At 42.4% G+C, this 14924-nt stretch overlaps 2 protein-coding genes across 2 annotated transcripts in view; one reads left to right on the forward strand and one right to left on the reverse strand.

The window, feature by feature from the left end:
* Window positions 1-14924, reverse strand: part of LOC146635172 (neural cell adhesion molecule L1-like) — a 640298-nt gene that overhangs the window by 550938 nt on the left and 74436 nt on the right. The gene's annotated exons all lie outside the window — the stretch shown is intronic.
* LOC146635206 (desmocollin 2-like protein) lies at window positions 675-9432 on the forward strand. The gene is made up of 15 exons (XM_085345347.1): window positions 675-713; window positions 2013-2081; window positions 2218-2308; window positions 2415-2623; window positions 2717-2827; window positions 2983-3132; window positions 3396-3540; window positions 3629-3783; window positions 3916-4050; window positions 4205-4390; window positions 4535-4725; window positions 8003-8086; window positions 8178-8245; window positions 8413-8528; window positions 8858-9432. Exons 1-15 carry the CDS (start codon window positions 675-677, stop codon window positions 9371-9373), a joined length of 2265 nt encoding a protein of 754 aa, XP_085201473.1. The 3' UTR covers window positions 9374-9432.

Genomic DNA, 14924 nt, shown 5'->3' on the forward strand with positions numbered 1-14924 from the left:
CATAGATAGTGTTATCATTATTGACTTTCTTTTACTTTTTCCAGGTGGCAACAAGAAAAATTGTTTCTGACAACTGGTTCGGTCTAAGGTTAGTTTTTGGTGGAGTTTAAGCAAAATCTTAGTGTTGATACTAGTGTTGGTTTGCTGGTTGGCCACAACTGTGAATCCTGGTAGATGTGTTGTATTAGGAAACTGTATTAGTCCTGATGAGCAATGACTAATTCATTACTGCAGACAAGTCTTGACAAAAAAACCTGACAGACCAGTATTTCTTCAAATACGTGTACCTGCAGCATGCTGTAGTGTTATAAGAATATTGTTTATACTCCATATGCACAGATTTATATAAATAATGCTACATGGGGAAATAGTAAAGCATTTAGTCGCGGTTTAATGTCTTGCAGTAAAATAGACATGTTGCCCCTGCTGGTGGGGAAAAAACACTTGAATATCTGCAACTTTCAGGGAGGTTTCTCAGCAGACACCAGCGAGCACAGCCCGAAGCTATTTCGCTTGTTTAAAATTCCACTTGGGTGTGCCGTCTGAGAAACGCCTGTGTTTTTACATTGATAGAGAAGTAAAGCAATAGACAAGAGACAAAGCTCTTGAGTTAACACACTTACACTAACCAGACTCCCAGACGCAGGACAAAGTCAGTCTTTTTTTTTCCAAAGATGGGGAAACTTTTGATTTCCACCACCTACCTAATGCTGGTAAGTGCTTCTAGTTTGGTTTTATAGCACTCCTACATGATTGATACATGTTTACTTTCTGTCACTTTTGTCATGCCAGGAAGCATTAAAACATTTAAAGGTGACAAGTCAGTTTGAAACTCACTTTCACCTTTAATGCACTCTCTAACCTTGCTTGTTGCTATTTGAGATTTAGACTACCTGTGCTGTGAAGTAAGATTCACAACCACAGTGGTATAACAAAAAGTTCCAGAAAAAACAAAATTGTCACGGCCGTCATGGCCGGTGTGTTTGTGGAGCAGACCCAAAAGCAAGCATAGAAGAAATAAACTGATGATCAAACAAAAAGTGAGCCTTTATTACGGCTGATAAAAAAAAGAAAAAACAAAACAGAAAAACAAGGCGAGACCAAACAAAAGTGAAACCTAATCTGGGACTGAACTAAACAAACTATGGAGACAATGACACGAGACATAAGATGAAACCTGAACAGGTGAATGAAAAACCTTGAACGTGAAGTACTTTAAACATGACATGAGCATGAACCTGAACTGCTGAAAGCAAACACTCAGTGGCCTGGCTTAGTGTCATTGTCGTCATAGTTTGTTTAGTTTAGTCCCATTTTAGGTTTCACTTATGTCATTCTTTTCAGCACAACCTCACATGTCTGAATTTACAGTTATGTTTTCATTTTGACATACTGTATTAGCACAACTGATCTAAAGTCAGACAAAAAACAAACTCTGATTAGAAAAAGGTACATTTTTTACTGTAACAACCGCATATACACACTCCAACCACGCTAAATCTCTCACAAACTCTCTCTGTCTCTCTCTCACCATCACTCCTTAAATTCCCCCCTCTTTCTAAACATCCAAATGTCATGTTGCCAGAACATTTTTTGATTGGTCAACATTTTACATTTTTCCACCAACACAGGTGTTCTTTGTTTTGTTTCTTTTTTTTATGCTCATAAGCTGAGAATGCTTGCTAGAGCTGTCCTTAGACATTACAGGTGAGGAAAAGATGCCACGTATATATTGTTTATCATGACTCTGGTTTTACGTGGCCTATCAACACAACTGAAAAACTGTTATATATCATCTTTTTGCTTTGTCATCTTGAAGTAGTCATGTGATTGGTTTACCACAACTACTTTATTTATCCTCAGTCAAACAGCAGCACTCATGCGATAGTGGGGTGTGCTGTCTGAGAAACGCCTGCCTTTTTACATTGATAGAGAAGTGAAGCAATAGACAAGTGACAAAGCTCTTGAGTTAACACACTTACACTAACCAGACTCCCAACACTTTGACGCAGGACAAAGTCAGTCTCTTTTTTTTTTCTAAGATGGGGAACATTTTGATTTCCTCCACCTACCTAATGCTGGTAAGTGCTTCTAGTTTGGTCATGTAGCACTCCTACATGATTGATACATGTTTACTTTCTGTCACTTTTGTCATGCCAAGAAGTATTAAAACATTTAAACATGACAAGTCAGTTTGAAACTCACTTTCACCTCCAGATCCTGTCCTGTGTGGAGTCGTGCTTTCTGCTGAGATCTCTCTACGTAATTGTACCTGAAATAATTCCAGCTGGATACCAAGTAGCAAAAGGTGCCGCTCTGTGTATTTGTGTTATTCCTTCAGTTTGAAAAAGTGTTGTAAGCCGAATGTTTTGTGTTTTATGTCTCTTTTTAACTTTCACTTTCTCGCTTTTCAGTTGAAACCGTCGGCTGTGATTTAAAATCAGTGCAGTTAACTGTGAAGGACCCGAGTTTAACAATAAAAAGTAACGGAGCAGTCGTAGCTTTAAAGTCTGTCTCAGTGGGAGAAAGAGGACGGATATTTTCTGTGTCTGCTCGGGACAATAGTGGACTGGAAAATAAGATGGAAGTTCACCTTGTCCACAGTACCATCTTGAAAAGACATGTAAGGCAACTGCATATTGTGAGTCGTTTATACAGGTCAGAAGGAACAGTGCATCTTTTTTCTAACATGTCCAAACTTGTTGGAATATCATAGCGACGAGGCCAAGGCTCCCTGAACCGCTCTAGAAGACGGGCATGTTTTCTTATTCCCCCGAGGCATGTAGTGGAGAATGATGAAGGGAGCTATCCAAAACTAATTGACAGGGTGAATTGAATGTTTAATTTTCATCATTTATGATCACTGTGGTATACAAATGTTTATTGTCAATACACATCAGATTGTAAAGACTTTATGAATAACAGAATCCTTTTTTTCTTTTTCTTAATATGTATCATTTTATTTGGTTTCTGCTGTGGCAGGGGTCAGATTCCTCAGACAGACGTTATTGGTACTTTATTGAAGGAGAAGGAGTCGATACGTATCCAACTGGAGTGTTCAGTATGGACACAGACACGGGGGATCTGTTCTTGCTCAAAGCAGTGGATCGTGAGGAGTTCCCAGCATATAATGTGAGTGTGAAGATGACGCTGGTTTAGAAGATTTGTAAAGAGTTCCAATAATGTTCCACAGTCATCTTTAAGGAGTGATTTATCAATCATTCAAATAGTTACACAATATTTGTTCCTCTACTGAGCATGTTTGTTTATTTATTTTTTCATTCAAACCTGGAACTGGCACAGTTCACATATGGAGTCTTGTTATGTTCCTGACTCTGCTTTCTATATTTGTGTGCATCAAACTAGTCAAACATTTGTTTGTTTTCCCTCTATAGATTTTGATGATTGTTTTTGACAGGCATACTAATGCGGAGCTAGATGAGAAAGCCCCCCTGAGAGTGATTGTAGATGATGTCAATGACAATGCTCCAGAGTTCGTAGGTCCTTTACACTTTACAGTTCCTGAGCACTGTAGTGCAGGTGAGAAAGACAACATACAGTAATAGTTGATTCTGTTGTATTTGACTTTCAGTGCAGTTGCTCTAAATGATTATGGGTTACAATACAGGGACTGTGGTGGGAGTGGTGAGTGCAACTGACAGAGACGACATTTACACCGACCATGTGAAGATTAAATATACACTCGTATCTGGATCAGACATGTTTACCATTCATCCAGAAACAGGTGTCATCACAACAACAACCAACACCCTAGACAGAGAGGTGAGCACTGCCTCTGCATCACTGATACCTGTGAACTTTATGTAATTGAAAACTTGCATCATTAAAATCGATGATGCAAGTGCTTTACAACATATTTTTTTATTATAATACTTTGTAACATTTCTTTCAAAGTTAAAAGACAACCATGTGGTGACTGTAAAAATCCAGGATATGAACGGTGCACCAAATGGTCTGTTTGCCACATCGACAGCAACAATTGCTCTGAGTGATATTAATGACAATCCACCAACCTTCATGAAATCATCTGTAAGTGTTTGAAAGAAGTGTCAGTTTGTAATTTGGCTGAATAACTGAAATCATATCGATTGATTTTGGCGTCCTTTTTCTACTTATTTCACCAAAATACTTTTTACTAACATAATTAAACAGCAATTAACCCCCTCTGCTTTTTTTCTTGTAGTATAATGTCACTGTGCAAGAAGATGAAAGTGAAAAACTTTTACTTCGAATTCCTGTTCAAGATAAAGATTCGATAAACACATCGAACTGGATGTCAAAGTTTGTCATTACTAAAGGAAATGAAAATGGAAATTTTAGGATAGTTACTGACCCGCAAACAAACGAAGGGCTTTTGTACATCTCAAAGGTGAGACTGGCTTATTATTCAATTCATTATTATCATTTAGTGATGTTGGTGGAAGCATTTTGCATGGATCACATCTAATGCAAAGTCAGCCTATATACAACTGATTTATATTTATAAACTTTAAAATGTCTTTCTTTTTTCCAGCCATTAGACTATGAGAAGACCAATGATGTCCAGCTTCAGATCACTGCACAAAATGTAGCATCACTGAATGGCAGCAGTGCCACGTGCCAGTCCATCCCTGTGAATGTCAATGTTGAAAAAGTGGATGCAGTAAGGGCTGGACTGGGACAAAAGATCAGCCCGGGAATTTTGACCAGAGACCCGCCCACCAGGTATTATAGGAAAAGCAATAGAGCCTGTCAATGAAAACAAACGCTGTTGTGACAGTGATGTACAGTCTTGTTGGTATATATGCAGGATTTCTATACATGTTACATCAGATAAAAACTTTGGTTGTAAGATTCAGACAATTATTTAATAACAGCCAGACATTTTAAATGAAAATAAGAAAGAAAAGTATTTCTTTGTGCCCCCCTCTCCCTGTTAATGCCCTACCTGGCCCCCTGGCAAAACTTTGCTAGATCCACCCCTGCACAGTTACCAGCTGTCAGCTACTTAGAAAAGGATCCTGATGTTATTTGTCTCTCAGAAACAGTTCATAACTTCCTTTCAACTCATTCATGTCACCTAAAAGGTAAACCTGTTTCTCCATTACCTGTTCAGCTCTGATGATTCAGTAAGGACATCTCCTGGTTTCATCTTCATGTTTCCCTCTCACCAAACTGATATCATGACCAGCAGCTTTTACAGCTGTTGGCTCCAGCAAATATCAGCTGATACTAGAAATTAATATTAAATGAATTCTAACAACAGCTGATCAAGCTTAAACCTGCTGCTGTTGTTTAGCGTGACATCTGCCGGTTTCCCCGTTCTGGTGCAAATTGGGCGATAAACAAGAGAGACGGGACTTCAAACCATTCAAAATCACAAAGCTAAAAAAAAACAATCAATATACCTACAATATTGATCAGTTTCCCTGCACGCAGTCGATCTAGGGCCGTTTCTTCTATTAAATTCAATTCTTCTTTTAAAACACTAAAAAAGTCCAACGACACACATTAAAAATGGGCACCTACAATAACAAATGATCCAAACAAAATGGCAAAAGACTCTTACCAACAGTATACCCCATGGCTATTCAACTACGAAGTTAGTTTGGCCAGATTTTTCAAACTGAGGAATTTATCTGGGCCAGATATTTTTTTTGAAGCCAGTAAGCAGCAGATCATGATCAATTTCAAACCCACACAACTGTATTGAAAAACAAGTATTTTTTTTTATTCCTATTCCCCTGTAAATCTGGTGACCTCTCACAAATGCACACCAAAAGGTCCATTTTTAAAAAAAGGGAGCTATAACTAAACTATTTTTTGCACATTTGAAATAATAATAATAATAACAAAAAAACATTTTGATAATTCCCTTTCAAATTAAAATAAATATTTCGCTGACCACTCACTTTTCCTGCCGTGGATGGAGCCCCATCCGTCACAAGTATACAGACACGCTTCATATCCAGACCATTTTCCTCAAAAAGAGCTTAAATCTTCTCAAACATCATTTCGCCAGCTGTGTGTCCCTCTAACGGTAGCAAGTCGAGCAATTTCCCATCCAAAAAACGGACATATACACACAACTGTGCATTATCAGTTCTGTCAGTGATCCCCTGCTATAGACATTACATCAGTTTTCTTCAGGTCATCTAACAGCATTTCAAACTCGTCTGATGCCAGAACTTCAACTCTACAAATATTTGAACTGTCCTACAGGGGTACGTTTTTAATAGCAGATGTCACACTTACTTTAATTTTTTCATCACTTTTCACCGCATCCACCACGGCCAGCATGCAGTATTTCATTGTTTCAGAATCTGTGAAAGGCCTTTTCTTCTTCGCCAAGAAGCAAACACGAAGGGAAGATGCTGCCGCTCTCTCTTGGGCTGTACAGGACCCTCACCATGGTACAACTCCGGTTGTAAGATTATTCAACTCGGTAAAATGAATACCGTATTTTCACGACCATAAGACGCACTGTGCTAAAAGGCGCAGTCTCAGTTATGTGTGCCATTACTGTATTTAACACACACATAAGGCGCACTGGATCATAGGGCGCATACAAGTACCGTATGCGTATTTAAAAATAAAGCGGGAGCAAACCTGAGTTCGGTACCTTACTCACATTTTTATTACCAATAATCGTCATCATCAACAACACACAAGCATACAAGTGTGCGTATTTAAAAATAAAGCAGGAGCAAAACAAAGTTTGGTACTCACATTTTTATCATCAATCAAACCCATCGAAGTCCTCATCCTCTGTGTCTGAATTGAACAGCTGCGCTAAATCTTCATCAAACATGCCAGGTTCACTTTCTTCACTGTCAGAGTCACTTTCCGTGCCGTGCGGCTCCTCGGAAATGATGCCGGCTTTCGCGAAAGCTCGAACAACAGTGCCAGCAGACATGTTAGCCCAAGCATCTACAATCCATTGGCAAATTGTGGCGTAACTCGCCCGGCGCTGGTTTCCACTCTTGGTTAAACTGTGGTCTCCATCGGTCATCCATCGCTGGATGTGTTTGTCGCCGATGTGTTTGCTGCAGTAGGAGCGGAAGATGGCCAGCTTTTCCTTATAATCCGCTGGAAGTTGCTGCGCTACCGTAGTCCTGGTCCGGATGGAAAAATGGCACCGTTTCATAAAAAGTGAAAGTGAAACTGCTTTTAGCCGAATGGTGACCGTCGAAACGCTTCTCCCGCTCGTTCTTTGCTCGATGATCGCCTTATGTCCGCGGAAACTCAGCTGCGTCTTCTTGACCTGCCGGAGCTTGTTTTCCAGCTTCCTCCACTTGCGAACCATCGATTCGTTAATCTTAAATTCTCTCGCCGCTGCTCGATTTCCATGTTCCTCCGCGTAGCTGATGGCCTTCAGTTTAAACTGTGCTTCGTAAGCGTGTCTCTTTGCCATTTTCAGGGTTGTTAAAACAACGATGTCCTGCATAACGCACATACCTGTTCTTTTATACAGGTATGTGCAATAAAGTCAACGCACACACTTCACCCTTTAGCGTTCTCATGGTGTTCTCTACTACGTCCTCCTTACAACACACAGGGCGCACTGCGCTATAGGGCGCGCCGTACTTTTTGAAGAAAATCTAAGACTTTTAAGTGCGCCTTATGGTTGTGAAAATACGGTAAGTGTCAGTCCAGGCAGGGTTAAACCGACAGTTTTCATTGTCAATTTTGCGCTTTTGGAGTGAGAAAGACATGCTGTTGTCGCATCATATATTACGATGATTGTTTAATATGTTTACATCACGGTGCATTGTGGGTTAAATATTGCTAGGCTACTAGGAGTGTTGCATTCACAGTCTACACTACGCTGTAGGAATTTTTAATTTTTTTTTAAATTAACTAATTTTTTGCGTTTTCTCTGTGTTTCTGCCAGGACCACAGGCAGGGCCACTCGCAGGTTGCTTCTGGGCCGCCATTTGAATAGGCTTGGTATACCCACTCACACCCAAGCGAATTAATCGCCTCTGGTTTTTTTCCACAGAAGAGCACTGACTTCACCGCACACACCCACTACCTTTTCACAGCTCTTCAGCCAATCACCTGGCAGAGAGCAACAAACTGCCAGGTGACACTTGTTACATATGGATTCAGGGTAAGATGGGGTGTGGTTGCTTTTTGGACACTTGGAAAAATGACTGATTCACCTTTTCCTGCAGGTCTGTGTCCTTCGGACTACTGGGAATTATGACTATACTGTGTCATGTGGTCCTCCTCCTACTGCTTTGTGAGTCTCCCACTGTGATTAAGTTGTAAGGGTTAGATGGGGGTTCTCTTGTAGTTTGCTCATTGCATATTAGGAAGTGAACAATGCTGCATACAATAGTGTAGGTATACCACACATAAAAGCACTCTGTGAGCTCTGATTTTGAATATGCCTGCTTTTTGTTGCAGTCCTAGTCTTTGCATTTTTCTGTCTAAAAAAGAGAGAGAAATTGCAGCTTTATGACTCTGGAGACACTGGAGGAATCCCACTCAAATCTAACACGGAGGCCCCAGAGGACAGCATGGTAAGGATAGCAATGTGTAACCAATGTCTCCGTTTCCAGGTCTTCTAAAAAAAAAAAACACACACACACACACACACACACATTTACTTTGTTTTACAAGAAAAATCTTCTTGAAAAATGGGTTTAAAAACATAAACAACTATGGGATACTGTTTGTTCATGATTTGGACAGGGGGAACAAATTATGGAATTATATATGTGTAAAGTGTAGAAGTAAATTTAAATCTACTTTGATATACAAAGAGGTGTTTACAAAGGTTATAAAACTAGTTATGTATTTGGTGGTTACGTGTTTTGATATTTACATGTTTACATGTTTGAATGTTTAGACTGATGCTAAACTTCTTCAAGCGGTTGAGGAGTTCACGCTTACTGTAACCGGCCTGAAACATGAAATACAGCAGTTACGGGAGAAACAGAGTTACCTTGCCCAACGTTTGGACTCCAGTCGTGATAGATCCTCCTCTTCCAATGTTCAGTACAGCACCAGCAGTGCGTCCCCGTCGCCTTATCATGCCAGACAACATTCCAGAGACTATTGCTCGCCTGAGAGGCGTTATCATCGTGATCCAGAGTCTCACCGTGAACGTCCTTCTTCCCCTGTTCCCCAGAGGTTCAATGAGTGGGACAAATGTGAGAAACACGATCAACGCACATACCCTTCCCAACAGCCCCCCCAGTATTCCAGGTACAATTACCCTGACAATAACAGATACCGACGCAGTCCCAGTCCTGCTCCACGTAGAGCTAGAGATGCTGCGTCCTACAGTAGGACCGGTGTTCGTTTCCAGTCCCCGGAAAGGCCTGCACATTTCACCTCCGGCCCACAGGGAAACTTTCATTAGCTGCTGTTGAGGGGCAAACATCAGCTACAGTATCAGGGCCCCAAAACCACATCCCCCAGTTCCCCTCAGAATCTGATGGCTCAGTCTCCTCTAACGTCTTGGCTATTGTCGAGGGCATTGAAGTGTGTGCTCTAATTGACTCTGGTTCCTTTGTCTCCCTTGTGAGTGAAGATTTTCGAAACGCTCATCCAGCTTTGAAAAAACGGCCTATGGTAGCATCCTCTGTGCCAGCTCGTTCGGTCAATGGAGAACGTCTGGAAATCTTAGGCAAGTTAACCGTTGGTATTAGGCTTGGGACTCAGGTATGGCAGCAGGACTTTGAAGTCCTCAGAGGTGCTTACCAGCCAGTCATTCTAGGTTGGGATTTTCTGCAGAGGCACCATGCTCTTCTCGACCTCAAAAACAAAGTGCTGCAACTGTGGGACATGAAAATTCCCCTGTTGCCCAAAGGACATGAGGTGGCTGCCTGCTGTAATGTTTCCGTGTTAGCACCAACCAAAATTCCAGCTATGAGCGAAACTCTGATCACAGCCTGTGTGTCAGCAGCCACACCGGCTTCTCCTGTTCCAACAGACTACTGTGGTTTCTTGGTCCCTAATCCAACATGTGACATTGTTGTGGCTCACACTCTCAGTGAAGTTCAGAATGGTACTACAGTGGTTCGAATGCTTAATCCCTCCAGTGATGAAATCGAACTGTACCCTGGACAGCATCTTGGTGAGTTTCATTCAGGCTCATCTGTTGATATCATTCCACTGGAGCAGACATGTTGTGCTACTTCACCTGTGTATGATTCGACTCTGCCGGTAGAAATAGATGAAACAAACTTGTCACACTCCCAGGTTCAGTCCCTGAAATCACTTCTCCAGAAGTATTCAGGAATCTTCAGTAAGCACTCAGAGGACAGAGGTCACACAGGCATAATTAAGCATCATATTCACACAGGTGATGCTACACCGATTAAACAAAGAGCCTATAGAGTGACACCTGAACAGAGAGCTGAAATACAGACTCAAGTTGACAACCTTTTAAAGGCAGGTGTCATCGAAGAAAGCTACAGCCCATGGGCCGCCCCAGTGGTTCTGGTGCGAAAGAAAAATGGTACGTGGCGTTTCTGTCTCGACTATAGGAAACTCAATGCAGTGACAATCAAAGACTCTCATCCTCTTCCAAGGGTTGATGATGCACTGGATGCGCTGTCAGGTTCTGCCTGGTTCTCCACAATGGACCTTCAACATGGCTATTGGCAGGTTGAACTGGAAGAGAAGGATCGTGAGAAAACTGCTTTCACAACCGGCAGTGGACTTTACCACTTCACTGTTATGCCCATGGGACTCACAAACGCTCCAGCCACATGTCAGCGGTTAATGGAGATGGTACTTCGTGGCCTTCCCTGGAAAACCTGCTTAGGATGATGTCCTCATTTACAGCCGCTCTTTCGCAGAACATCTCCAGCATCTGGAAGAAATTTTCGGCAGATTCCGGGCAAGTGGCTTGAAGCTAAACCCCTCAAAATGCTGTTTTGCCAAAGATCAGGTACAATTTTTGGGCCACATTGTATCAAAACATGGCATCCAGCCTGACCCCAGAAATGTGAACAGTGTGCAAGCCTGGCCTATTCCACAAACAGCGACAGAAGTAAGATCATTCCTTGGACTTTGTTCATATTATCGCAAGTTTATTCAAAACTTTGCGCACCACAGTGTCCCCCTACATGCTCTCACTGAGAAGCATGCACCTTTTCAATGGACTTCTCAGTGCCAGGATGCATTCATGTATCTGAAACATGCCCTCTCAAACCCTCCAGTGGTTTCATTCCCTGACTTCACATTGCCATTTTCTCTGTATACTGATGCTTCTAGCACAGCTATTGGCAGTGTACTAGCTCAAAAACAGGGACAGCAAGAGAAAGTCATTGCCTATGCTAGCCATGCGCTTACAAAGGCAGAAAGAAAGTGGTCGACTTATGATCGAGAACTCTGGGCCATTGTTTGGGCAGTTAGACATTTTCGGCACTACCTCTATAAGCAGCCATTTGTTATTGTCACGGATCACAAGCCCCTCCTGGGTCTTCGGAAAATACCCATTGACAGTGATAGAACTGGTCGCCGTGCTCGCTGGGCTCTTGAACTTGATCCTTTTGAGTGGACTGTGATTCATAAAGATGGCCACCGCCACCTCAATGCGGACGCACTGTCACGTCGCCCTGTCACTGGTGAAACCGTAGAGCAGGACACAGTCTGCACTGCTTCTGCTACCTTGAAACCTGAAGAGAGGTGCGTGGGTCCTGCAGGCCCGCCCAACCATAGTCCCTGCAGTACTGACCAAAAACACATTCCATGCAATGACCTTCCTGATCCACGACTGCAGTGTGCAGCGCTATCTGTTTCATCCACATTTGTGCTTGAGCTGCCTGAAGATGATCTCAAAAGTGAACAACAAAAAGATCCTGTACTGTCAGAAGTCATTGGCTGGAAAGCTAAGGGTCAGAAACCACCCTACTGGCGTATGAAAAAATGCCCACCTCAGGAAAAAGTGCTATGGCACGAGTACTCTAGACTTACCTTTCACAATGGCTTACTCTGTCGTAAAGCTTTCAACCCGTCCCAAAAGTCAGTGTTGCATCAGTTGGTTGTTCCTGAATCTTTAAAAGACACTGTCCTACAGCTGCTGCATGGCAACCCAGTGTCCGGTCACCTATCAGCAGATAAGGTCCTGAAACGTGCTCAGCAGCTATATTACTGGCCATTCATGTCACGTGACATCAGAATATGGTGCACACAATGCACCCCATGTGATGCCAGACGGAATCCCACACCTCATCACAGAGCTCCAATGAAAACAATTGTTGCTGCGGAGCCATTTCAAAAGGTGGCAGCTGACATACTTGAACTCCCCATTACGAGTCGTGGCAACAGGTACGTGCTCGTTGTTCAAGACTATTTCTCGAAATATGTCAATCTCTATGCTATCGCAGACCAACGTGCCACAACAGTTGCAAAATGCCTGTTTGACAACTTCATCTGTCAGCACGGCGTCCCTGAAATGCTACACACAGACCAAGGACGTCAGTTTGAATCTGACCTGGTGAAACATCTGTGTCAGCTGCTAGGCATCCAGAAGACACGGACCAGCCCATATCACCCTCAATGCGATGGGATGGTCGAGAGGTTCAATCGAACACTTATTGACCAGTTAGCTAAGTTACTCCTTCAGCAGCCTGGCGAATGGGATGACTGCCTCAATCAAGTTGCTTTGGCTTACAACACCAGTCCTCACTCTACCACGGGATTTACGCCATTTTTTCTCACACATGGACATGAGGCACGGATGCCTGCTAATATGCTGTTGCCTACCAACATGTCAGCATCATCTACTTCTGTTTCTCCTGCTGACTACGTCACCCAGTTGACTCAGAGACTTCAGTCTGCCTTCAGCACTGCTGCATGGAACAGAGATTGTGCCCACAACCAGCAGAAACAATTGTACGATAGGGGCATCAAACACACTCCTTATGTTCCGGGTGACTTGGTGTGGTTAAATGACCCCACTACAGCAAAGCAGAAACTTGCTCCACATTGGAAGGGCCCCTTTGAGATATTGGAGTGCCTTGGAACAGATGGAGAAAACCCTGGTGTCACGTACAGGATTCGCTACCTCCTGGACCAATCAGACAAGACTCAAATCGTTCACTACAATCGTCTCAGGCCGTACAAAGCACCTGTTCCTAAAGGTGGAACCAACTCACCTGCTGGTGACATACCTGTACAGCCCCAGATTCCACAGTTGACTGCATTATCAGGTGCGTTGCCCTTCACAGCTTCAAAATCTGCAGCTGAAGGGAGCTGGAATGTTCAGTGCCGCAGCCCTGCAACCTCATCAGACCCTCAGGTTTGTCAGCCACCACCTCTAAACCAGTCAAGACCCCATTCCCACTCTCCTTTGTCCCCTTCTCCTCGGTCTGAGACTGTAACGACTTCCCCCTCTGGCCATGTGGTGATACACCAATCAGACATTGTCCCTTCAACTCCTCATCGTGTATCTGGTGTTTCACGGCGATGTGTGAGACGTCAAGTTGTGCCTCCCAGATACCTCAAGGACTATGTTTTGAACTGAACTTGTTTTTGGTTTTGCTGTTGTTTTATTGTTGTCCCCTTTGCTCGCAGCATGTTGGGGGTTTTTTTTCTTCCTTTTCTGTAGGGAAACGGGGACGTTTCTTATGTGAGGGGGGGAGGAAAATGTAAAGTGTAGAAGTAAATTTAAATCTACTTTGATACACAAAGAGGTGTTTACTAAGGTTATAAAACTAGTTATGTATTTGGTGGTTACGTGTTTTGATATTTACATGTTTACATGTTTGAATGTTTAGACATGCATGTTCAAACCAGTAATAAGTATGTGTTATATCTACCTGGTTGTTTTCCCTGTTTTGATCTGAGTATAAGATTTCCTGGCTTCTGAGAGGCCAGTGAAGTACTCATGAGGGCGGCACACAGGAAGTGTGGGTTATTGTTGCAGTGTGCTAAAAAGTAAAGAGGCTGCTAAAAAGTTATCCGTCTCCGTCTTGCTGTACCTAATTATTCAGAGAGATTCCCAACCATCTAGTGAACCCTCACGTTACATATGTATATCTATTATCCCTTTAAAGCCGGTCGGAGCGGACACGCTCCATTTTGCGTAACTATTTTTAAATCCCAGTAGCGCTGCAACCACGTAAGCTAGCGCAATATTTTTTTTTGCATATGAAAGCGGAGGAGTTGTACTTACATCTTATGCCATCAGCTTGTCCTCGGTCACAGTTTCCTTCCACATATAGCTTTGCAAAAACTGGATAAAAAGCACTTGCAGCAACAAAAACATAATATTCCAGAAACACGCTTTGCCGATCCGATCAGCTGTTCATAACACTTCCTACGTCCATCAGCGTGAACTATCACATGTCCGGCATGACCTGTCCGAAACCGGAAGTGACGCCATTTTGCGGAAATGTAGTTTTTTACCATCGTGGCCTCATGAGACTATACTTGTGTTTTTAAAAGTTATCTTTGACTTTATGACTTTCTGTGTCGTTTCTGGGATGCTTAGGACTCATATTGCACTGCTGGAAATATTTTTATTTTGATGCATATGCTGTTATTTTGCAAATTTGCACTATAATATATTTTTTTGTTTTTCCTGCAGTATATGAAAATTGGTGTATCTCAAAAATAAAACTATGAAGACACTTAAAATAAATTTCCTTTGGTGGGAAACTACAGTGGGGCAAAAGAGCCACCGATTATGCAAGTTCCCTCACTTAAAATGATGACAGAGGTCAGTAATTTGCACCAGAGGTACACTTCAACTGTGAGAGACAGAATGTGAAAAAAAAATCCATGAATTCACATGGTAGGATTTTAAAGAATTTATCCGTAAATCAGGGTGGAAAATAAGTATTTGGTCACCTCAAACAAGGAAAATCTCTGGCTCTCACAGACCTGTAACGTCTTCTGTAAGAAGCTTTTCTGTCCCCCACTCGTTACCTGTATGAATGGCACCTGTTTGAACTCAT

This window comes from Diplotaxodon limnothrissa, linkage group LG3 (assembly GCF_057381915.1).
Source record: "Diplotaxodon limnothrissa isolate DT_005_m linkage group LG3, D_limnothrissa_male_GT1.1, whole genome shotgun sequence".
Classification (NCBI taxonomy): domain Eukaryota; kingdom Metazoa; phylum Chordata; class Actinopteri; order Cichliformes; family Cichlidae; genus Diplotaxodon; species Diplotaxodon limnothrissa.

Bases quoted from the DNA above. Each gene is read 5' to 3' on its own strand.
- LOC146635206 (XM_085345347.1), top strand. From the start codon at position 675: ATGGGGAAACTTTTGATTTCCACCACCTACCTAATGCTG. The intron at 714-2,012 runs GTAAGTGCTTCT...ACTTTGACGCAG, and splicing joins CCACCACCTACCTAATGCTG to GACAAAGTCAGTCTCTTTTT. The intron at 8,246-8,412 runs GTGAGTCTCCCA...TTTTTGTTGCAG, and splicing joins GGTCCTCCTCCTACTGCTTT to TCCTAGTCTTTGCATTTTTC.